The 25,937-nt window shown below is 38.5% G+C and overlaps 2 protein-coding genes across 6 annotated transcripts in view; both read left to right on the top strand.

Moving 5' to 3' along the window:
* The first annotated feature begins 8,286 nt into the window (after positions 1-8,286).
* Positions 8,287-12,615, top strand: RIPPLY2 (ripply transcriptional repressor 2). The gene is made up of 4 exons (XM_010333827.2): positions 8,287-8,550; positions 8,732-8,810; positions 9,131-9,195; positions 12,340-12,615. Exons 1-4 carry the CDS (start codon positions 8,456-8,458, stop codon positions 12,485-12,487), a joined length of 387 nt encoding a protein of 128 aa, XP_010332129.1. The 5' UTR covers positions 8,287-8,455; the 3' UTR covers positions 12,488-12,615.
* A 2,126-nt stretch (positions 12,616-14,741) lies between these two features.
* Positions 14,742-25,937, top strand: part of CYB5R4 (cytochrome b5 reductase 4) — a 114,829-nt gene continuing 103,633 nt past the window's right edge. For 2 of the 5 annotated variants that reach the window (XM_074397728.1, XM_010333826.3), the window contains exons 1-2: positions 14,743-14,951; positions 19,699-19,852. In XM_074397728.1, coding sequence (XP_074253829.1) covers positions 14,877-14,951; positions 19,699-19,852 — 229 coding nt within the window. In that variant the 5' untranslated portion in view covers positions 14,743-14,876. Of the gene's footprint in view, positions 14,952-15,947; positions 17,692-19,698; positions 19,853-25,937 lie in introns of those variants that run through there. The other 3 variants (XM_074397730.1, XM_003922965.4, XM_074397729.1) reach the window with 3 other exon arrangements.

The raw sequence follows: 25,937 nt of genomic DNA, 5'->3' as shown, positions 1-25,937 counted from the left end.
GTGGGGAGTAGCTATGGGATGGATAATGAGTAAGGTCTTTGACAATTATGATAACTGAAATGTCTCATTGCAATAACCAAGACAATCATGGGATAATAAAAATTCAGACAAGTTTTATGAAGATCATATTTGCCTGTTTTTCTTCTGTCAATTAATACAATAAATGCCTAACAGCATTAAAGATTTGCAGGTTCATTTTTTAAAATCTTTATTGGTAACTCATTCTCAGTTTGTAGTTTTCTGTAAGTTCTCATATATATTTCATTCAGTAATAACAAAAAGTTGGTTCTATTCAATCTCATACTACATTTTTGTTTCCTTACTTAAATTATCATGCACTTGTCAGTGCTGACATCATAGTATCCTGCCATCTAAACTTAATACTTCCAGTTAAAATTTGTCTTAAACTGGGGTCATTTATAGATTTTTAAAATATTAATTTCATTCTATAAGTAATTATTTAATCTAAGTAATTAATAAAAGTCAGACGCAATTACAGAAATATATTATCCATTATGGCCTTCTTTGAACAACTCACATACCAGCTGTCTGCCCACTACTAATAGTATGAGCCAACTAGGGTTGGGAGATACTTTCTGCTATGATTTTGTTGTAACAGGAATAATTTACAGCTAATTTAGAAAATGATCCTCTGTCATTTTCCCTTCAAGTCTCAGTTTAAATGTCATCTCTTCTGGGGCCTTCTCTGACCACCCTGTTTAAAAGAAACTTCCTGCAATTATTTTCTATTAAATAACTCTTCTCATTCTGTCTATAGAAGTCTTGCAAATCTTCAATTACCTCCTTAAAGTATTTGTCTATTTTCCATCTTCCAACTGGAATATAAACACTGTGAGAGCTGGAAAACATGTTGGTCTTATTAAACACTGTATGCTAAAAGCTTAATCTCATGCCTGGCTCATAATGGCTGATCACTAAATATTTGTTAATTGAATTTAGTTTTCTTTCCTGAATCACCTCTCATTGAAATATTTTATGTTCTATTCTGAAAGAACATTTTAAAATAAATCTTGATGTTTGTTATATTTTGGCCAATGATATTTAATAATACAGGATATTAAATTTGTATAGTTAATGAACATTTAACTTAAAGTCTCAGATGTGGTAAAACATTGTAAAAAATAGTTTTATAATGGAACAGATAAATCTCTTTTTATGTCTAATGATACCTTTTTGTACACTGTATTTTTATTTCACATAATTAGGTATTTGGTACTATTTTACATAATTTGGTATTTGGGGTTAACACAGAAATTTTTAAATGTCAAGAAGTCATTAAGAACCCATGATAGTTTATTTGGCCAAAGCTGAACGTTGCAAATATTTTGTGTCTTCAATAAACTTTGAATTGAAACCACCTCTCATGAACTCTCACTGTGGTTATTAAATATTCCATTGTAGCTAATAATAAGAAACATAAACTATTTTAAGGCATTAAACATTTTGTTAAATAAATATATTTACTTTATTGCTGTTATTAACTACATAAGAAAGTTATATGAGAAGCACAGTGGAATCTGGCTGTTTTCAGTGGAGATATTCCCATGTATGAGTGTGATTAGCACAGACTTGCTAAATCTCTCTCTGAGCCATCTGTGAGCACCTACTTGGTTTAAAACAACACACGCTAGCTCTGCTCAGTTCTAAGTCAGTTTTTACCACAACTGTTATCTTTATCTTAAACCTGGGAAGATTCTCAATTCCTGAAGCTTGGAAATGTCACCTTTCACTAAGGATCTGAGCCTTACTTAAACTGAAAAACTAATTCTATTAAATCAACTATCTCAAATGAGATTTTATTGGCTTAAAGTGTTGATCACAAAAGTTCTAATTCCTTTGTAAGGAAAAAAAAAGAGAGAATATTCAGCTTACTAGTTAATTTAGGACATATTCCTGTCTTTAACATTCTGATAATCCTAAATGAAATTCCTAGTCACTTCAGCTAACTTGCTTGCTCTTTAGCTCATCCACAAGTTAGAGTGATGCAAACCTCTTTTTACAGTGGCCGCAGTATGAGAGCCTGGGATTTGATTAATCAGCAATAGTGGATAGTTTTCTGGAAAGGACTTGGCAGTAAATAACCTACTCCATAGCTTGAAGGCCTAGGTCCTTACTGCAGACCAGGTACAATTTTTTCTAAAGGACTTGTTCTGATCACCATAAATCAGGGCATTCAAGTGGAATTTCAGAAGACTACACTGTAGCAAAACTACCTAGAACTGCCCACAGAACTGTAAACACAATGTATGTTTAAAACAAATTCTAAAGGTATAAGAGATATGAAAATCACTTTCGCTACCAAAAACATGTTTTAAAAACCTGCGAAACAGAAACATTTAGAGTAGGCTTGATTTTGACTATGGTTTTAAGTTCTACAAGCCCAGACTGAATGCAGTTAAGAATCAATCCTTTATTGTCATATCTAAGGTTTTCATATTGAATTGCACTTTGCATATCATAAGGATCACCCATTTTAACTGTACAAGTGAATGACATTTAGTAAGTTTACAGAATTGTGCAACCATCAACATGATCCAATTTTAGAAGATTTCCATCACCCCAAAAAGATCCCCCATATACATTATGTTTAGGGTTTTCTATATAATTTTTCCACAGCTTTTCTATGTGAAAACATAATGTCATTATTAAAATGGAATACCAAGAACGTTAATAAATTTGACAGCTGCCATTCAGACGCAACTGAATAATTTGCCTGGAAAGAGCAAATTCTGTACGTACAACTTTTTAAAAGGGAGTCTAGCTAACTAAGCATATACTGGTTTTCCTTAAATAATATCCATAAGATGATGAATAAGAGGAGATGTGTATGAATTGAGACCAGCTCTGCTCTTGTTATAAGGAAATCTGACAGTATTTAAGAGCCACATGGTGGCAACAGCAGTTGTGAGTCATATATTCCTCTCATTCCTTCACACTTCTGTTTTTCACCTTACTTTCTAAGTGTAGAATAAGTCATATCTGGGCTGAGGTCATCAAAAAACGGTGGGGCAACACCAGGGTACATTCAAAATGGGAGCCTAGTTCAAGCTCCAATTTTTCTTTTAATTGGTTACTGGTTTCTCAGTTATATAGAAGCTCATATGAATGTTTTAAATGTGACCTTGATTTCTTCTCTTTTTCCTCCTCAGGGACCATCATTGAGTAACCTTTCTCCAGAGTATACTTCCTTTCTCAAATCTTACAGTTATGCAAAGAGCCAAAGATTTTAAAAAAAGGAAAAAAAAAAAAAGCATGTTAGGCCCACAAGCACTATGTATAAGGTAAACTTATAATACCTTCTCTTAGTAAAACATAAAGCTTGATGGCACAGATGTCTGTTAGAAGGTAGCTCCATAAAAATATGAGAATTTTGTCAGTTGTGTGCATTTAACATATCCCAAGATCCTCAAATGGTGTTTGGCATAGTAGGTGTTCAATAATATTTGTTAAATAAATGAAGTTTTAAAAAATGTTTCTCCTAATGAACTATTAAGCTTGATCCATCTCATTGGTGTGTTATGAAAAGTGTGTTGATATGTTACGTAAAATACATTTTTTAAAATGCGCTTGTGGAACTCAGTATACAATTCTAAAATAAATTAAAACTGTAACGTGAGTAAGTTATGCCTCAGATTATGTTATTTTATGATTCTGTATCTCTTTATATTTATTTTACAGAGCTTTACATCCTCATACTGCACATGGCTTGGTTAAGAAGTACATATCTATGTTCTAAAATAAATATAATGTCCCTGAAAATTGTACTTGTTTTCTCTTCTTTAGGCATAGCTTAAAGTTAATATCCTCCTTAATGATTTAGCTAAGAAATCCCATCTTTGATGGAAATGATAAGTAATGCAAAAAACTAAGAGAAAAATAGCATATTGATGTTGGCCTCATAGAAATCAGCTTCAAGATCTGTATAAATAGGTAACATAGGCCAGGTGCACTGGCTCATGCTTGTAATCCCAGCACTTTGGGAGGCTGAGGTGGGTGGATCATGAGGTCAGGAGCTCAATGCTAGCCTGGCCAAGATGGTGAAACCCAGTCTCTACTAAAAATACAAAAATTAGCCAGGTGCAGTGGCAGGGGTAGAGGTTGCAGTGAGCAGAGATCATGCCATTGCACTCCAGCCTGGGCAACACAGTAAGACTCTATCTAAAAAAAATAAAATAAAATAAGGTAGCATACATGAAACTAAAGTATAAATGGTAGGTTTAGGATCTTCCTAATAATTTATATTTCTATTTCTCAGTTTATTTAAATTTGGTCAAGTAAAATTCTTGCCACATTTTTATTAATTGATTCTCCTTTTTTTCCAGTAATGCATTCTTTTCTTTTTTTCTTACAATTTTAAGACAACTGATATACACTCCATTTTGTGTCTCATCATTACAGCAGACCCTTCCTTCTCCAAGCCAGAACTAGTCACCTTGATTAAGCTTGTTTCCTGGGAGTTCCCAGACATAATCATCACTGATTCACATGCTCCAGTCTTCTGAGGATTCTTTTCAGGGCTACTGATCTCAGTTCTTCCTTCCTCCTCGGGGACCATGAACCATCATCTAGCCCCCACCTCTCCAGAAGCATCTCTTCTGCTTCCTCTCCTCGTTTTACAAACATACTTTTGTCTTTGCGCCCTAAAAACAAGACTCCTCTATGGACCCAGCATTCTTCCTCTATTTTTTCTCTCAAAAGAGTAGCTCCTTCCCTCCTTCCCTCCCTCCCTCCTTCCTTCCCTCCTTCCCTCCTTCCTTCCTTCCTCACAGTCTAGCTTTGTCACCCAGGCCAGAGTGCAGTGGCATGATCATAGCTCACTGCCTCAACTTCCTGGGCTCAAGTGATCCTCTGGCTTCAGCTCCCTGAGTAGCTTGGATTACATGAACGCACCACCATGCCAGGCTAATTTTTTAAATTTTGTTTTGTAGAAATGAGCTCTCATTATATTGCCCAGGCTGGTCTTGAACTGGTGAGCTCAAGTGATCCTCCCACTGTGCTGTCCTAAAGTGCTAGGATTACTGGAGTGAGCCACTGTGCCTGGCCTACTGATCCACTTTCTACCAGATTCACCACTCCTTTTCAGTGAGATGGGTGGGTTTTTTTTTGTTCGTTTGTTTTGTTTTGTTTTGTATATCCTCTCACCTTACAATCAAATGTTGATCTCTAGGCTACTGTCCTTGGTCCTGGACTCAAGCTACAAAATTTCCCTGGGAAAACGAATCAATTCCTATTGTTTTAATTGCCATTTCTTTGCTGATGACTCTCACATTTAAACTTTAGCCCTGAATTCTCTACTAAACTGCAGACCTCATATCTCTGGTTGTCCCCCGAATATCTTTCCACTTATGTGTTACTGAGCCTTCCGAAGTCCTAGATCTATTCTAAGTTCTTCTCCTGAGGTGACTGTACTTTACGTATAGGAAGGAAGATGAAATGAATATTCAGTTGCCAGAAGGGCAGATGATGGCACTCCTATATGTTGTTTATTTCGGTTTCTCCTCTTTCTAAACACATAGTAGAATTGCACTTCCTTGCTTTTTGAAATTGGTGTGTTGTGTGACTTGTCTTAGCTAGTGAAATGTGTGTCCCTTCTAGGCAGAAACCTCTGAAACCTGGTACACAAATGATTTTATTCTTTTCTCCCTGTTATGAAAACTGCTAACATTCCAAGGGAAGAGGCTCCATCAGCTTACATCCCTAAGAGAAAATGATGTAGAGCAGACCTCCCACCAACCAAACATGGATATAAAGCACGAGTGAAAAATAAGCCTTTGCTATTTTAAGCCTGTGAGATTTTGGAGTTATTTGTTACCACCATGTAACCCAGCCCATTCTGACTGATTTAAGATTCCAAACCAAACTATTTTTATTTTTATTTCTCACTATTTTTATTCCTGCACACCATTAACAGAATAAAACAACATAAGAGGATCTCACCTGCTCTTTATCCTATGCTCCCTGTTTTCTACGTCTGTGTTTGAGCCATCACCATTTACTCACTTAACCAGGCTAGAAACCTGGGACTATATCCAGACTCCACTTTCATGTCCACCTACATTTTATGACTCAAGTAGTTCTACAGATTCTATTTCCTAGGTATCCTTCAATTCTATCACTTCATCTCCATTCTTAGTGTACATCTTCTTACTATCTCTTGCCTAGACTCTTACAGTGGCCTTTTAAATGGACTTCCTATCTCTACCCTTTCCTAAATCCATTTTCCATATGGCTGCCAGAATGATTTGTATAAAATGCCATTCCACTTTCCTGCTTAAAATCTTTCACCAGTGCTTACAGAATAAAGTCAAAGTGACTTAGCATAGCATTTTAGGCTCTTGATCGTTCAAACCCTTTCTATCCCTTCAGCATCTCTGCTCCAGTGATACCTAGTTCCTTTTCCTCCTACTCCTGCATCACCCAGACAATACTATTCTTTGAGTAATCCATGCATTAGCTATTTGTCCTAATCCTCTCCCTCCTCCCATCCCACCCCTGAAAGGCCCAGTGTGTTTTGTTCCCCTACCTGTGTCCAGGTGTTCTCATTATTGAGCTCCCACTTATAAGTGAGAACATGCAGTGGTTGCGTTTCTGTTCCTGCATTAGTTTGCTGAGGATAACAGCTTCCAACTCCACCCGTGTCCTTGAAAAAGACATGATCTTGTTCCTTTTTATGGCTGCATAGTATTTCATGCTGTGTATGTACCACATTTTCTTTATCCAGTCTATTACTGATGGACATTTGGGTTGATTCCATGTTTTTGCTATTGCAAATAGTGCTGCAATGAACATATACATACAAATATTATGCATGCATCTTTGTAAAATAATGATTTATATTCCTTTGGGTATATACCCAGATTGCTAGGTCAAATCTTATTTCTGGTTCTAGATCTTTGAGGACTCACCACACTGACTTCCATAACGATTGAACTAATTTACATTATGGAACAGAAATAATAAGCCATTTTATCAGAAAGCTTAGCATCTGCTAAGGGCTTATATTTTTTACATAGCTTAAAATCTGTTGAAGGCTTACTTATGTCAGGCATTGCAAAAAGCACTCTGTAAGCTTTATTTTATTTAGCCTAACAATAAGTGTAAGGGATGGAGACATGCATTAGGTATCTGTCCTTACTGATTTTCTCTTCAGAAGCAACCCAAATCTTACCTTCCTGGCAGGTAGATCATTAAGGCTCTTAGCTACTATTAATAATTAAATTATTTTTCTATGCAGTAGCTGAATGAATAGCAGAGACAACTATAGCCTACAATCAACGTTGTCTAAACTTTAAAGAGAAAGTTCAGCTTCATTATTTAAATTATGTTGAAAAAAATTATAACGTTTATGTATCATCTTTCCTTTGAGGCATAACACTTTTTACAAAGTTTAGTAGTAGTTAAGTGCCCTCACTGTAACTCAAATCAGAGAAACAGGGATGCAGACATTTGATTAATTTATATCATAACTTTCCAAGATTTCATTATCATTCCACAACATCTGCCCCCAAAAAGGAATTTTCTAATTATCATTGAGTGACAAAATACCAAGTAGTGACAGAAGTGTATAGATGAACTCAAAAGTTATTTCAGAAGGATACTGAAAAATGTTGGAAAAAACACAGAAGACACAAGAAGATAATTTAGAGCCATAGGCCCACATCACATGAGTCCAGTCTCTGGCTCTCTTAGAACAATGATTATTATCTTCAAATAATAACAGGTTGGCGTATGAACCTAGTCTATCAATACTTAAAACAAAACAAAACAAATCCGACATTCTTTTCTTAAGGAGTCCATCCAGTCACCCATTTAAAAAAAAAAGAAAAGAAAAGAAAAGAAAAGAAAAAAAAAAAAACTGTTCCAGGAAGAGGAATTAAGATCATTCCTTTGAACTCGAGTCTGCATCCCAGTTTCTAGAACATGAGATGCAGAACCAGTTGTTTGGCCACAGGCCAAGTCCTGAGTCTCCAGCGAATCAAGCAATTAACCAAGTCACTTGGCGGCGGCGGCTGCTGCTGCTGCTGCTGCTTCTTCTTCTTCTTCTTTTTCTTCTTTTTTTTAAGAAATACGCAAAACATGTAGACTCGCTTAATTTCATCTCCTCCTGGCCTCTTCACACGGAAATTGGCTGCTCAGGCGAATGTTGTTTTTCACCGCAGTCATGTGTCAAAGGGCGATTAACATTCGCTGAACAAAATCCCGTCCCGGGCCATTTGGGAGTTGCACGCGTTCACACCCTGGGCTCAGCCCGGTGCGCCTTCACGCGCAGCCTTTTTGTTTATGCGGCTAGCTGGTGAGCGGGGCGGAGAGGGAGCGAACCTCCCAATGCGCAGCAGGTTGCAAGGGCTATATAAAGCTCTGGTCTCGGATCCACTGGAACCGGCCAAGATTGCCCGCGAGCAGGCAGCGGCCTTCCGCCCAGCTCCCCGGCGCCATGGAGACCGCGGGGAGCGCAGAAGGCGCGGAGAGCCGAGCTGCAGCGCGCGCAGTCCCCGAAGGCCAGACGCGGCGCGGGGACGCGGGCTCCGGGTAGGCTCCTCCGCACTGCTCTGCGCCTCCCCGCGTCCCCAGTCCCTCCCGCCTGCGCCTCTCCAGCTCCTCCCCTCCGCTCGCCATTCCCCACCCCCCGGTGCCAGTGTTCGGCCTCCGTGGATTCTCCCGGGTCTGGGCTGACATCTCCTCTGCGCGCCTTGTGCTCCCCATCCCGCAGCTCCGCAGGCTTCTGGAGACCCTGGGTGGACGCCAGAGGCAAGAAAGAGGAGGAGACGCGGAACCACGCCGCGGAGGCGGTGAGTGAGCCAGGCGTCTCAGGCCGCGCTTCCCAGGGGTGCAGAAGATCGACCACGGCTTTCGGGACGCGGGGCCGGAGAGAGACGTGCGGGGCACCGGCCCTGCCTTCGTTTAATATCCCGCCTGCCAGTGGCCAAAACAGTGCCAACGCGGCGGTTGTGTCCTCAGGAGCGATGGGCCACAGGCACCCGGGGGGAGCGAGGCCGCTGAGATCACTGGGGTTACGTTCCCAACGGGCACGAGGAACACTGGGTCGCACACGCTGCTACTTTTTAGAGGGAGGTGGGTGATAACTGGATTCACTTCCTTTCGTCTCCAGATGTCCAATGGTCCTGGAATGATAGCAGGCTCAGGAAAGCTTTCCCAGTTCAGACACCCAGTCAGGTGAGTGACAGGCCTCGCCGAAGGTCTTCTGCTCCTCCAGCCCCAGGGAGGAGCCAGGGGCATCTCAGGGCCCAGCTCCGCGGCTCGTCCTGCAGCAGTCTCTCTCTCTCTCTCTCTCTCTCTCTCTCTCTCTCTCTCTCTCTGTCTCTGTCTCTCTCTCTCTCCCCCCTCCCCTCGAAAATCTATCTTCAAGGTTACTTACCTTCCCACTCGCATAGATCCGTTACTCATCGAATTGAAAAGTGTAGGGGCTCACGGTCTCATGTAAAGAGAGTTTTAATCAATACATGCTCAATGAACGCTTGAGGAATGTATTATGAAGAGCGAAAGTGGATGGTATAATAAAAGAGCAGTGACGTCTTGTGCTGGCAAAACAGTTTTTGTTTTTAAATCCTAAAGGGTCGGAATGAAATTGACTTCACATCGGGCACAGTGTGTATGCTGCTTTTGTCTTGCAATCGGGAAGTAAGAATGGGATTAACAGTGGCAGTCTTAGAGCAAATTAACTTTGCCCTGTAAGAGAAAATGGAAATGTAATGAAAATCCTAAAGATTACCGAGGATGGTGATAGAAAAGGTCAAAAGTTAATTAAATGACGAGCTAGTTTACTGTTCCTAGCCATAGGAAGTCAGCCTTTAAGATTCTTTGTCACTTTTATTAGGGTGAAATGTTAATAATTGTGCAGTTTTCCTGCCTCCAAGAGCTGTTAAATGAAGAGCTGAACGATGTTTGTAAAATGCCTGTGGTCATAAATACCATGTAGAAGTCAATACATTTAATTTCCTACCACGTACTAGCACTTGTGAAGGACACAGGAAAAAGTAGTCATGGCACATGGCAGTTGTTGTAATGGAGTTTAGTTTGGTTAGTTTTACAAGTATGGGCAGGGTATGAAGAGTCTCAATCTGTCAGTGGTGGGGGGAAGGGTGGGTGAAGTGTTTATTATAGGTTGTGGTTGGTTACCTGGCTGAGTCTTGGAGAAGTTAGTCAGATGAATGGGAGGTGGGAGCAGAAGAATAGCATTGGAAAAGAGGATCATGAAACAGTGTGGCTCCTTGTGGGAACTCTAAGGAGTTTAGGTGTGTGAAGTTATGGTCATTTCAGCAGGGTAATCAGAGGCAAGATCTTGTGCATTCTTGTACAGAGTTTTGTCCTGATCCTGTATGTGGTGTTGGGAATTCATGGACCTTATTCTGAAGGTAGTTTGGGGGATTATATGTTACATAGGCTTAGTCAGGACATCAAAAGTAAAACTAGAAGTTCTGCAGTTTTTCAGGTAAGAGATGATAAAGAGCCATTGTAAGACACTAGAAGTGAGGATGGGACTGACTGGGTGAATCTAGGAAATACTTAGGTGACAAAATAGATTAGGCTTTATAATGCACTGGATATGGTAGATGAAGAAGAGGTAAAAAGCCAGAATGGCTCCTCAGTTTGTGGCTGGTGACCAAGTGAATGCTATACTAAAAGAATGGAAATTAGGGCTGAAACCAGATTTGGAAGGTGAGACTATGAGGCAAGTTTTCCACTTACATTTAATGTGCCTGTGGAGCATCCAAACAGTGATATCCAGTAGAGAGCTGCATACATAAGTTAGGGGCCCAGGGTCAAGATCTTAAGTGGAAATACAGACTTGGGAGTCCATGGTAACTGTAGGGTGGGAAAATCATGACAGTGGGCCAGGTCATCTTAGTTTGTTTACAAGGAGGGCTGATGTTCCCAGCAAAAACCCGAGGGAAGGCCAGCATCTTACCTGTATGCAGAGAAAGAGAGGTCCATTAACAGAGACTGAGAAAAACAGAACATGAAGAATCTCAGAGACCCTGTGAGAAAAATGGCCCACAGTGGGAAATTCTGGACAGAGTATCATAATAACTAAACAGCATTCTTTGGGTTTGCTAGTTCCAGTTACATATTAGAAAATAAATTGTTTGTTATATAAGAAATTCTTTTCTGAAGTATGATTACAGCTTAATTGTGCTTCTTTTATATTTATTTTATTTTTATTCATTTCTATCTTGACTGCTATGGTGTGTTTTATTCTTTTCATGCAGTTGTCAACTTTTTGACGGTAGGGACCATGATTTGTTCATCCTTGAATTATGAATTATGTTGGCACAAGGGATCACTAAATTATTTATTGAATGACTGAATAATTGATAGTTATTTAAGCATCAAAAATTTGAACAATTTTTATGATTTTTGCTGGAAACATTTATAAACTACATTGTTTTTCTGCCTTTTAAAATGGAACATACTGAACATAATACAATCTTTCATTTGTTAGAATGACTCCATTGTATGGATGCATGGGCTGTTTACCCTGCACTAAAATGACTGTACTGTATTTGATGTTTCCTCCTTATCTCTCCTCTTTCTTTTCCTTGATGAAGACCAGAAGGCAAGATTAGAATTTGTCAGATTTTTAAAATTCTAAGGTAATTATACTTACATGCCAGTTATTTGTATAAAATATATCCAATTTCTTAATATTTCAGATGATATTCATAAATTTAGTTGAATAGGGAGAAGAGAGGCAGATAGAATCAAAGTTGGAGTCAGAAGTAGTCTTTCTATGCCTCAAGTTGTGAGTGGATAGGTAACATTTTTTAAAAAATATTGCTTTTTATACTTTTCTAAACTTACATTGTCTACTTCTATAAGAGTTAAATCTGTAAGTTTTAAGTAAGATAGTAGGTGATTTCCACCTTTTGTAAGGTGCATAGTATTTTGTCATCTTTATAAAGCTGGCTATCGTAAAAGTTTGTAATGTAGTAGGGGGATTCAATTTATGTTTTCCAAAGGAATTTAGAAATGGGAAGAAAAATATTCTATATATTATAAGAATAAATATATCCATAATGCACAAAGTGAGCTAAACATTGATCTTATGCTTATCCAGGGTTTAGTGTGGATCCAATTTAGAGCTTGAATAAAGATTTAAAATAATCAAACAGTTATTAATACTTTGGCAAGTATATTCCATACAAGCTGTGATGCTAGCATATTTTAACTCTATATCTTTAGGCTATATCCAAATGTATAAGTAATTGTTAAATATATGGAGCTCTTGAAATTTGACCATTTCATGAGTTTAAAGATTCTGAATGTGAAAAAATAAAACATGTTGTCTGCTTTTTTCAGACTATTTTGGCCAAAATCAAAGTGTTATGATTACTTATATCAAGAAGCAGAAGCTCTTCTGAAAAATTTTCCAATTCAAGCCACAATTTCATTTTATGAAGATTCTGATAGTGAAGATGAAATTGCAGAGCTGACCTGTGAAAATTAATCTGATTAGCTACTTTTGATTACATCCAAAGCTTGTAGGGTTTAAATTTAGTGTACAAATGTAACATAATTATTTTAAATAATTTATTTGTATATAAATTATTAATAAAATGAAATATTTTGTAATTATTCTGGTTTTTGGCCTTTTTTAAAAAAATCTACACTAGAATTGAATGTTGGAATCTAAAATAGGTGCCATTTACAAATGTCTTGATTGTATTATAAATATTTGCAGTTTACAAAGAATAACTTTTTTCTTTGTTAAATTACAAATTTATATTTAGTTACAGTTTTGCAAAGAATGACAGTATTTAATTCTCAAGATTGAATCTTTTAACATCTGCTATTTCCTACTGATACCACATGGATGTTGTAGTTACAGATTAATATTATGTTATTAGATAATGAAGAAAGTAGCCTTATGTTAGAAATCACTCATTTATTGGTAAAGATTTCTTAGCAGATGGAGAAAAATACATTAAATCATTATCTGTAATTGAAAAGGGGAATCAATCTTAGGGCTTTTATAGATATTTTAAATAAACGATGAGCAAAGTAATTCTTATATTAATACTCATCTTTATTCCTTAAATCCAGTAGTAAAATAGCATGGATGTTTAATACTTAATATACTACATTGAGGGATCCCTAGAATTAAAATATTTAAATTTGAGTGATTGATACAGAGTCTAAAAAAGTGGAGTCTAAAGGCCAGAATATGAAAATGTCTTCCATTTCTGTACAAAGGGGAGCTAAGAAATTTTGCAAGTATAGAACATTCTTTAACAATATTAATTTTTCCTGCTCTAGTTCTCTGCTTTTGATATTCTTATGTAAAGTTTTCTCATGAGAAGTGAAATAAATCTCAGTGATTAGTTTTTCTTATGTAAACTCTAGAAGAATATGTCATCATTTAATGAGAGAGAGAAAATACAGGAGCAATTTGCAAGGTCAAGGCCATATAGTTAATTATAAGTCATGAGATTCTTTTAGCTCAAATTCAGTCTTCTCATAATAAGCATTTCAATTTCAAATAAAAATGGATAGAGGTGAAGGTCATAGGTGGCTCCCTGGCTAAGAAATGCCTTTTATTTGAATGGTCACATACAGTCACAAACTTTTTCTTCTGATTTAAAAGATTCTACAAACATAACTTTGATTTTTAGGCACTTTAAGAGCTAAGTAGCTAAAGAGAGAAAGTTTGAAGCATGACAATATGTTCAGAGTTAGGACAAGTTAAGTTATTAAAGGAGGATGGGGAGGATTATTTAGAATTGTGTTTCTTCTCCTGAAAACTTTCTCCCTTTATTGGATTCTACTCTCAAGATCTATGTGTACCCCAAGAGACACACAAAACAATCAAAGAATCAAACAAAAAACATCAGATTTTAAGCATTAGAGCCTGGTGTTTACCTGCACAGTGTTTGTGCTTTTCCCATTATTATGTTGGAATAGTACAAAGAGCCACTGCCACTTACTGAGTACCTAATATTAACCACGCACTGCAGTACGTAGTTCACACATGACCCTTTAATCTTTAATAAACCCATTATGCAGATAGGGAAAATGAACCTTTGAGATACTAAAGTAACTTGCATAAGAAAGCTTAGTCATGAAGTGCATGGGGATGGCATCCAAACCAAATCTGAGTTTTAAACGTTACTTCATCACCACAGCTGGAGGTGAGCTGCATCAGTACGTAATTCCTAGGAAAGAGGAAGTTACAGAAGGAGGGAGAATTTGTGAGGAGGTGAATAGAGCAAGAAGGAGACTTTACTAACGTCTTTCACTTATTCATTACTCCCCAGCATGCTTAAAGGTGAGGTTTAAGGATGCTTAAAGGTAAAGTTTTTTTTCTTGCCCCACAGGAGTGGCTGTTGACATTTGATACCTTTGCTCTTCAAGGTGTGGGTGCTCTTTCCTGTACAGCCTAGTGCCTTACAGGAAAGAATTTCAGAGAAATTAAAATGGGTTAGTAGTATTGTTGTTTTATTCTATATTTCAAGTAGTGTGATGGTACTACTTAACAATGAACAGACACTGCTGTTCCGGGTTAACAGGACTAAGAATTTGTTCCCAGATTCGGTCAGCACCAAGGCTAAGGAACAGCTTCACTTTCTAATCGGTCCACGAAATAGCTGTCACCTTGCTCCGGTGCTGAAGTTAGGGACGCGGAACCAACTGAGCATGCGTACTTCCTCCCAGCTGGCGCTCCCTCCGTCCCGTTGGCTCCGCCTTCCGTGGACGTGCTGCGTCAGAGTGCGTCTCACCCCTGGCGACCCCGGAAGTGGGTCGGGGGCTTGGCCTCTGCCCGGCCGCAGAGCCGGGGCTGGAGGTGCTAGCCCGACCCGCGGTGAACCCCGGGCAAAGCCCGGGGCACGGGTTTCAAGATGCTGAACGTCCCGTCCCAGTCTTTCCCGGCCCCCAGGTCTCAGCAGCGTGTCGCCGCCGGGGGGCGTAGCAAGGTAAGCGGGTGACTCCTTGAGTCTCGCCCCTAGCTGCGTTTCGGCTCCGGCGGCGTGTTCTCTTTTTTCCGCCCCCACTCCCGCCTCCCGTGCCCCTCTCTAAGCGGTCCTTCCCTTCTGTCCTTGCCTGCAACCTCTTTCTGATCCCACTCTGTCTGCAGTCCCTAAACTCTCCTAACCTCCCTCCTTTTCCCCTAATTGCCCCTCTTCTTTCTGGTCCTTTATCCCGCTCTGTCCGTTCCCTTCAAATCCTTTCCCGCGAATTAAATTTAAATCTATGTGACAGAGTGAGGCACTGTGCTTGCGGTATTATAGGCACTCGGTATTAGCGTCCCTCCTACAACCTCATCTGCCTGGTCTTTTGTTCTTCACTGCCCGAAGGAGTTGTACCACGTCACTCAGTGTGGGTTCCCTCGCAGGAAGGAAAGGCTTGGCAGTGGCAACAGTGACCGTTCGTGCAAGGATGGGGACTTCTGGAGCTAGGGGAGCTAGGACAGACACTCTCCAGGTCACACTGTCTTTTTCTTTCTTACCCTGGTACCTGATGGTTTTGTCATTTCCTTTCCCACCTAGTATCACATGGTAACTTTGAAGCAAATATGATACTCTTGAGGTTTTTCTTGAGCACAGTTACTGTTAGCAACAGGTGGAATACTGTACAAATATATTTTATATTTGCAAAATTCAATAAAAAATTGTGTTCTGCGTTCTTTTGCGAATGTTGTTTGTTCCTATTTGTTAGTTCCTCATTCTGTAACCATGTCTTTGTTTGTGACACTTCCACCTACTTAGGCCACTCATTAACTCTTGAATCTTAATCGTTTGGAACCTTCATCGATTTTCTTATTTTTCTCCACTTAGACCTGCCGTTCTAATTCTAGTTCAGAATGAATATGGGTTCAGGGATCTGTAGTTTTCATTAGCTTTTCAGAGATTTGTTAAGTACTTACAGGTGGCCGTGTATATTCTCAGTGCTTAACATGTATTAACTTTAATCTTCGCAATGATTCTGTGAAGTGAAAGCTTTTGTCTCAATTTCATAGAAAAGGAAACAGGTTAAGAAATGTTGCCTTAAATTGCGTAGGCTTGTGATGTGGTTCTGCTGTGAAATTTCATGTACTGATTCATATATCAGTCATCTCACCATCCAGTCATATGTATTTTCCTCACTGGTTTTTGACCTATTTCTTGAAGCTAAATACTTGGCTGAATAACACAGTCTTTCCAGAGAGAATCTCTGAATGAGAATATGAGTTGCTTCCCTTCTCTGTTAAAAATACCAACTATGTTCTTAGCATCCATTTAAAGGAGAAAACTTAGAAGCAAAGACAAAATGTCACACAGGTGGCGATGGCAAAGGTGAGTCTTTGGTCCAAAAAGAGAACAAAATAAGATTTTTGTACAATTCAAAGGAAAATTCAGAGACTCCATTCTTTTCCTTCATTTCTTTTCTTGGCCACCCAAAGTGGTGGGATTACAGGCACGAGCCACTGCGCCCAGCCAAATTGTAATTGTTTAAAGGCACAGATTTTGAAGTGAGGCAGACCTTATTCTTTCACCGTATTTCACACTTAATCTCTTTGAGTCTGTTTCCTCAGGTGTAAATAAGAATAACACCCATTTTATAGGATTCAATGAGATAATAGAATATTGGTTGAGAAAATAGAACCTCATTGGGAAGGTTGTGTATTATGCAGCAGGCCCTCAAATAACGTTATTTCATTCAAGATCATTTAGTTATAATATTGGTAAGGAAAAAAAATCTGTTTTCAGCTGGGGTCCCTGTCTTTGGTGTTTGCACCCTTTACCTGTGTCTGTCTGAGTTTTCTCTGGGTACTCTGGTTTCCTCTTACAGCCCAGAGATGTGCAAGTTAGGTTCATTGGTGTGCCTAAATGGTCCCAGTTTGCATGAGTGTTGGGTGTGTATGAGTGTGCCCTGCAGTAGGATGGCGTCCTGTCCAGGGTCGGCTCCCACTTTGTGCCCTGGGCTACTGGGATAGGCTCTGACTACCTGTGATGTTGAACTGGAATCGTTGGGTAATAATTATTGTACGTGTTTTTTAATTTTTCTTAAATGTATATATAGCTAACATTGATTTCAGTCTTTAGTATTAGAGGTATTTTGGTCTTTATTTAGAAGTTTGGTGACATTTTTGTGACCAGAAATAAGCTGTACATAGTTTTGCTTTAAGTCACAGTTTCCAAGCACCTATTGACCAGTTTAATTAAGGGCTTATTGTAATTGCTTTGTTTTGTTTTTCTGAGATGGAGTTTCACTCTTGTCGGCCAAGCTGGAATGCAATGGCTTGGTCTCAGCTCACTGCAACCTCTGCCTCCCAGGTTCAAGCAATTCGCCTGTTTCAGCCTCCCAAGTAACTCGAGTTAGAGGCACCCACCACCACGCCCGGCCAATTTTTGTATTTTTAGTAGACATGGGGTTTCACCACGTTGGCCAGGCTGGTCTCAAACTCCTGACCTCAGGTAATCTACCCGACCTCAGGTGATTCACCTGCCTTGGCCTCCCAAAATGCTGGGATTATAGGCACGAGACACTGCCCCCGGCCAAATTGTGACTGTTTAAAGGCACAGATTTTGAAGTGAGGAAAACCTGTATCGTTTCACCATATTTAACAGTTAATCTCTTTCGGTCTGTTTCCTCAGGTGTAAATGAGAATAACACCCGTTTTGTCGGATTGTTCGTAGGATTCAGTGAGATAATGTCTCTCTTAGCACAACCTTGGTAAGCACTCAGTAAATGCTGCTTGCCTTGAGGCTTTTATTCAGATCTCACAGATTTGATTCTGACACAGAATATGCACCCAACGTATGATAGTTATTATTTCTATTAATACTAGTAAACAAATATTGAGTTTTGTGATCTCTGATTTCAAGATGTTTAGTCTCATAGATTACATGGAATAGTGAACATTCAGTTGTAATGTCATAAGTACTACAAGAGAGTGTTATGACCACGAAGGAGATGGGGGTTGGAGAATCCTTCCAGAGGAATTAGTGGGAGTTGGGATGAAGTTGATCTGTGCAGAGAATGCAGCACTACCTTAAGCAAGTACTTGACAGCAATCAATGTATCAAATAATCAGTTCCCATTTGGCTAAAGTATATAACGGAGAGAAGCAAAAGTTAGAACATGGAGCGAGTGTGGTCAACTATGACCAGATTGTGAAGACCTATTGAATCCCTAGGGAATTTAGAGATGTTATAAGGAAACCTGAGGAGCCACCGAAGGAGGGCGAGCCTATGATTAGATTTGCATCTCTGAAAGATTGCTTTAACTATCCTGTGGGTTATGGAATGGAGAGAGGTGAGTGACTTTAATTGGGGATGGGAAAGACCATTTTCTCTTACTTCATTTATTGGAATCAAGAGACCTAGAGAGTTTCAGTGATAGCTAGAATGGGATGATATAGTTTGATAGGATGGAATGTGAAAAGCACCACAGACTTATTAATGTGGTTACTTTGGGGGTAAATGGATGTATAAAATAGGTATGATTCTGGAAAGTGAGATATATAAACGTCCTTGAGTGTGTCTGCTTTTACATTAAACATTCTTCTGGTTCTACATTGCAAATAAGTTGGACAAGCTTAGACAGTTCCATAGAGATACCATGAAAATTTTCCACTAGGTTGTTTTAATTGGTGAACGTACTAATAATACTTCTCATCTGAAAACTTTGAAAATATATTTTATATTTAAAAAAATTAAAAAAAAAATAAAAACCTAAACCATCCTGTTAAATAATTAAGTTCCCTAGGCAAGGTTGGCACATTTTTTTCTGCAAAAGGCCAGGTAGTATTTTCAGCTTTGAGAGCCTCATAAGGTTTCAGGCTCTTCACCACATGTGAAGGTGATTCTTTACTCAAGAGCTGTATAGCAACAGGTGCAGGCAATAGTTTGCCGACCCCTTCCCTACAGTTTTATAGTTTTGTTATTTTCCATTATTTGATAAACTTTGTTACTCAGATGATTCTTAGATAAGATTTCTGACTAATGATTTCTAATAGTCTGTTTATATTGACAATCCAGAAAATCAACTGTAGCTAATTGTTTCTTTATCTTTTCTTCTGTTAAATCTCTTTTGATTTTTAAAGTGAAGAAATTTTGGTCCAAGCTGGTGACTATAACAGATTAATGTCAGAGCCTGGACCAGAACCTGTTTTCTCATTTCTGGTTCAATGCCATTCCTGTTATATGGTCAGCCCTGTGTAGCCCTGGGTTCCACGTCTAAGGATTCAACCAACTTTGGATCAAAAATATTTGGGAAAAAAATCAGTAACAATACAACAATTTAAAAAATAAGAATTATAAAACAATACAGTACAACCACCACTTACATAGCATTTACATTGCTTTAGGTATTATTAGTAATCTAGAAATTACTTGAAGTATATGGGAGGATGTTCATAGGAATATGTCAGTACTTTACCATTTTATATGAGACACTTGAGGATCCTGTTTTTGGTATAGGGTAGGGGGAAGTCCTGGGACCAGTCCCCCATGGATACTGATGGACTACTGTACCCTGACATCAATATGGTGAAAATTTGTGTGATAGAATTTCTAAGCCCTACATTTTATAATTCAAATACAGCGAAAACAATATTGACAGCCTTTTAAAGCTGTAAAAAGATTTGTAGAATTGTGAGATTTGAGTTTTGTTATCTTTTAAAATGGAATTAAAACTAATGAAGAAGCTAGATTTATTTCTTCCCTTTTCCTTTTTCAGGTACCTTTAAAACAGGGCAGAAGCCTTATGGATTGGATTCGACTGACCAAAAGTGGAAAGGATCTAACAGGATTAAAAGGCAGGTTAATTGAAGTAACTGAAGAAGAACTTAAAAAACACAACAAAAAAGATGATTGTTGGATATGCATAAGAGGTAGGTGGTATTTATTAAGCCCTTCAGAAAAATGTTGCCTGGACTTTCCAATTATGATGCTATATAACTTCACAGTCATATTATTTTAAACAATTCACCATTAGCAAAACTATGCCTTGTACTGGACAATAAATTATTTAATTCTGACTTTGGATAGTATTTCTTCCTTAAGCAAGCATTATATTCTGATGGAAAGAACAGTGAACTTCTGAAATGAAAAACTTTTTCATGTTTCCTGGTACTGCATTTCCTTTGAAAGGAAACAAGCATTTGCCAGGCAATATACAACATTATTTGGTAACATCTAGTTTATATAGCAATAGCTCTCTGTCTCCGAGCCTTATAGCAGAATTCTGCTGAAAAAACAAAAATTCTGAGAATCTAAAGTAAACCTGAAGGTCCTGCATTAAAGCCAAATCTTCGGTTTTCACTTGCAGCAATTTTTGTTACATGGTATATGTTTCTTAGCAATATTAGTTACTTGATTTTGTATACCTCAGAGTCAATTAGGAACTCCAAATTAGATATAGATGTATTGGAGGAGGTGAGCAGAGAGACAAGAGGGTAGCTGATAAAAGCTGACTTTGCGGTAGCCAACAACCTGACATCTGGGAGGGGAACAAAAATAATGAAAGGCGTGCAATTATACCATCAGGCTCCATACGTGGTTAATTGTGTTTACCATCTGTTTAAAGAGGAAGGGAGATATATCATTTTTGTTCTTAACGCAGTCGTAATTTTATCATTGTGTAATTTTGGTTTGTTGTCAGTTATCCTGACTACACTATAATCTGTATGAGGGCAGGGACATTGTCAGTCATATTGCTCTGTCCTTAGGGCCTGGCATATAGAAGCCATTGACTTGTGTGTGTTCAATTAGCATAATACTTATTTTTAAGAAGTATGATTACTGAAATAGATATCTGGTGGTTTCCACAGTGGGTTGGTGATATCAACAGATGTCAACACCAATAAATGCTGTATTAGTTTCCTATGGATGCCGTAACAAAGGACCACAAACTAGGTGGCTTAAACAACATAAATTTCTGTCATAGTTCCCATAGCTAGAAGTCTATGATCAAGGTGTTAGCAGGGTTGGTTACTTCTGAGGACAGACTAACAGTTTGTTCCATGCCTCTCACCTTTCTGGTGGTTTGCTGGCAATCTTTGGAATTCCTTGGCTTATGGAACATCACCCTAATATCTGACTGCATCTTCATGTGGCATGTTCCCTGTGTACTTGTCTGTGACCAGATTTTCTGTTTTCGTATGGACACCAGTTGTACTCGATTAGGGGCCTTCCCTCCTCCAGTATGACATCATCTAATTTTACATCTGCAACAACCCTATATCCGAATAAGGTCATATTCTGAGCTACTGGTGGTTAAAACTTTAATATATAAATTTTGGGGGATGCAATTCAACCCATAACAGACAATTTAGAGTGTGAAATTTTCAATAGCAAAGGATATGGAAACTTCCAGCAGGTGATGTCGTAGTTTGTTTTGAGATATAACAGGTGTTCAGGTGTTCAGCTCTGCAAAGTTCCTTGGAGGCATACAAATGTATGTGGTACCAGCAATCTGGAATGGGGATTCTGGCAGGGGCGAAAGGTCCTTTTGACATGTTACAGGGTTTTTGCCACCCTGTTTACCCTCCTTTCATGCTCCCTACCTGTTGACCAGCTGCAAGTAACTGGTACAAAATGACTTCCCTATTGTGCCTGAGTGTTTTCTGCTAGACTGGGTGAAGTCAAGATTGGTTTCCCAGGAGCATCTTTCAGCTGGCCCGGTCTGCAGGCATGCCTGAGTTTTGTTTCTGCACTAGGAAACCACTTTTTCAGGAAACTTGATTCTGTGAATCCTTCATATCCTATTGATGTTAGATAATTGAGGCATTAGAATACAATTACACTTTATTATTCATATGATGTATTGATGGTGATAAGGGACTGAATTGCTCTGTTTGAAAAGTAATATAGGTTGAATATCCCTTATCCAAAATGCTTGGGATGAGAAATATTTTGAATTTTGGAAGTTTTCAAATTTTGGAATATTTGCATTATATACTTACTGGTTGAGCATCCCAAATCCAAAGATTGGAAATCTAAAATGCTCCATTGAGTGTTTCTATTAAATGTGTTGGAGCTCAGAAAGTTTCAGATTTTGGAATATTTCAGATTTATGAATTTGGGATACTCAACCTCTATAGTGCTCCCAGTTCTACGTTCTCTGTAATGATTTGAATGTATGGCATTTTGTCTGGTAAGGTTGTTGATTTAATCATGAATTTTTTTTTTTTTTTAAAGAGACAGGATCTCACTTTGTTCTTAGGCTGGAGTGCAGTGGCTCAATCTTGGCTTACTGCATTCTTGACCCTGGGCTCAAGTAATCCTCCTGCCTCACCCTCCTAAGTAGCTAGGATGACAAGTGTGCACCACCATGCCCAACTGTTTTTTTGTTTCTGTAGAGAGGATCTTGCTATGTTGCCCAGGCTGGTCTTGAACTCCAGGCCTCAAGGAGTCCTCCTGCCTCAGCCTCCCAAAGTGCTGGGATTATAGGCATGAGCTACCATGCCTGAGTTTGAATTTTTTAGAGGTTTCTGCTGGGGAACATGTTCTACTCTATCTATAGTAAAACATTGTCCTCTCTTTGTAGAAATAAGATGTGTCTTTTTTACCTTTTTGACAGAGTTTGGTCTTTTATTTTTATCGAGAAACACTCAGTTTAGATCCTGTTCATGGAGAAAGGATAGATGACTGTTAGACAACAGGCAGGATGAAGTGCCTTAAGAAGGCTACAAAGAAAGTGATATCAGACTGTTTGAAGGGAGACACATGAGTTAGGAAAATCAGGGATGCTTTTGTGGTGGCGATAAGCCTTGAAGCAGCAGATATCAACAGGAAATGAGGAAGTGCACTAAGGTCAAAAGAAAGGCCTGAACAAAGATACAAACACAGGAAGGGTTGACGTGTTCTGGAGCTTAGGTTAACTTTTGGAGAATTATAGGAAGAAGGTTGGAAAGGTATGTTGGGTCAGATTGTGGACAGCCTTGAAAGCCAGACTGGAAATGTGTTCCTCATCTAGATGGCAGTGTGAACTCTTGATGGGATTTGAATGTGGGGACAGTGAGATAAGTGTATGCCTTGGGAAGATTAGTCTGGTGGTAGGTGTGGTGAATTGAAATGGGATAAGGAAAGCACTTATCTTCTTACAGGGGTGAACCAGGATGTTGACAAAGGTAATGGAATAATAGGATGAATGTAAGACAAACAAATTAGTGATAACTTAATACATGTGTAAGGGAAATGGCTGTGGTCAGGAGTAGGCTGAGGTGGCCTTTCTGCACAGCATGACTCAGTGGGTTTGGAGTGCAGGCACACAACCTCGCACATTATGTAACCATACCACATGAGCTCATGCTTGGCTCAGACCACTGTTGTCTGTAAAAGGTGTAATTACCCTGCTTACGCTGTACATACAGCTTGCTCACACCCAGAGAAAGAGTAAAGCCGTGTGGAAACTGTGATTCCTCGAGTGTTTTTCCAGCTACCTGCCACTTGCCCACCGACTCGCCTCAAGCCTCAGTCAGAACCTGACAACATGACTAAACAAAATTATCTTTTTCTTCACAGCTGTTGTAATTTAAAATATTACTGATAGTTGCTTAATGGGGTACTGTACATGCCAACTTTAGCCTTGAAGGTTGGAGATAGTGTTTGGATCCAAGTTTTAATCAAAACGGCCACAGGGAAGCATGATGTCATAGTGCCTTTTTTTTTTTTTTCCTTTTTTAAAATACTAATTCCTTCATTTTGTGACAGTTGCCCTATTTGTAGGTTAGGTCTGAGTTCAACGGATCACAGTGTGGGAGGCAATCAGTTTCTTCAGGAAATCTTAGAAAATATACAATTTGGCATGAATTTTTTCTTATCCTGTAAAAAAGTGTCTTTTTTTGAGGTCTATTTAGTGCCATAATTTTTACGTTTTTGTATTTGGTTGATGATTTCACTGTTTAAAATGGCCCCTGTGAATAGTGCTTATGTGCTATGGCAAGAAAGCTGTAGTATGCCTTATGGAGAAAATATATGTCAGATAGGCTTCATTCAGATATAAGTTATAGTGATTTACAGCTGTTGGCTGTTAGTTCAATATTCATAAATCAGCAATATATATTAAATAAGGTGTCTTTAAACAGTTAATACATAGCCTTTAAAAAAGGTTATGTATTGATTGGTTAACAAAAATATTGTCATTATAGGCTCATAGGAACCCAACTAGTAGCAAGGGGTCAGTGTTCACTAATTCAGTATTTGCAGCATACAGGAACCCAACCTTGTATTTTTTCCAAGGAGCAATGGGTCAGTATTTCCTAATTCAGTGTTTACAGCAAAATAGTTCCCGTGAGTAAGGATAATCAGCTTTATTTCTTTAGATTATCTTTTATTTATGCAACAGTAATGATAAAGAAAGCTTTATACTTTTGAGGTTAATTTCAGACCCACCAAAAATAGAACTGATTAATCTAATAGATTTTTCCTCGCCCTCCCAGGTTTCCTTGGCTCCTTGCTTCAATTCTGTTTTCAGAAACTGCAATATTTATTTGTCCATAGCAGGGAAAGTTTTCTACCTGCTCTTTTAGGAGCAGTTTTTCAAATTTGGAACTGATGTTTTAATTTTTAATAGAACATATTATCCCAGTAATATGCTATCTAAAAATAATGTATTATTATTACAGTTAGCTTAACTATTCTGTAGTCTACTTTGTGTACTATCATCATTACTTTCTTTTTGACAGATTTTTGAACAACTTTCTTCTGCCATTTTCTTGTTTAGGTTAGATTGAAACCTACTGTATTTGTAACCTCAAACTCCGTACTCATAGCACTTTTAGGCATTCAAAGACATTCACAGAGCAGGGAAAAAAAATCTTTGTTGCTCAAGATGCAGGTTCCTAGCTGAGATCAAAGAAGACAATGTTCTTTTTTTTAGTGATGTAGCTACTTTAAGATTTTTTTTCTTCAGCAGTTGCATCAATATACTTATAATTTCAAGTAATTCTCATTATACTCCTGGTTATTGCCTGAATTATTTGGTAGTGGCGATTTTTACCCCTATTTACATTTTGGCTGTTGCCATTATCTTTTTTCACTTTCAAACATATTACCCAGTCACATAATTCTCAGGTTTTAAATTAAAACCTCATGTATAGTTAAATATTCTTTTTAGAAAGTGCTTTTTGTTTTTAAAGACCCTAGCAGGGTTGTTGACGTGTAAGGTATGTGCTGTGTGCTAAGTGTTAATTTTCAGAACAGACCAATGAGGTAGGTCCTCCACTTCACAGATTGAGGACACTGAAGCTCAGAGAATCCTCATTTACCAAGTAAGAAAACTGAAGCTGATAAAATATATTAGTGGGGAGTCATGGATAAGTGATAGAAAACCCAAACTGTCTTGGCTTAAGCAGAAGCAAAAATTTACTAAAAAGTTACAGGTGAGGATTGATGCAGGGGCTCAGACCGAGTCCCCAGAACCTGCTTTCACATTACCTTTTGGTTTCCCTTCTGAGATCACTCTATTTTAGGATTAACTCTAACTTCATAGCCTGAAGTTGACTCCAAAAACTTCAACCCTAGTTATTTCTAGTTCCGTTCTGTTTCTCTAATAGCCAAGATAAAAGTCTTAGAATTGGCCTTGACTGTCACAGTTTTGATTATGCTTCCATTGCTGGTACAGTCATTCTATCTAAGGGAACATTTTATACGTACTCACTTAAACCTAGGTCACAAACTGCATCCTACAGTCTAGAATGGGACCAAACTGAAGCATGTAAGACAGGGAGTGATTCCCTGAACAAAAAAGTGATATTGCTGCTAGAAGGGGATTGGATGCTAGGGGAAAACATTAATGTCTACCAGAGAGTCTGGTACCTTGCCGAAGTCATAGCTGATGAAAATGGAGCCACAGATTCAACTTAGGCAGCCTGATTCTAAGCTTTTATGCTTGAACTGTAGACTCTGCTGCCTCCTGTTCTACTCTAGTCAGTCTGAAGTTAATCTTGGTTTAGCATTTTTGTGTGTTTCTCA

The sequence above is a fragment of the Saimiri boliviensis genome, chromosome 4 (assembly GCF_048565385.1).
Source record: "Saimiri boliviensis isolate mSaiBol1 chromosome 4, mSaiBol1.pri, whole genome shotgun sequence".
NCBI classification, from domain to species: domain Eukaryota; kingdom Metazoa; phylum Chordata; class Mammalia; order Primates; family Cebidae; genus Saimiri; species Saimiri boliviensis.
Note: the sequence above shows the minus strand (reverse complement) of the source record. Positions and strands in the feature narration are given on the sequence as shown.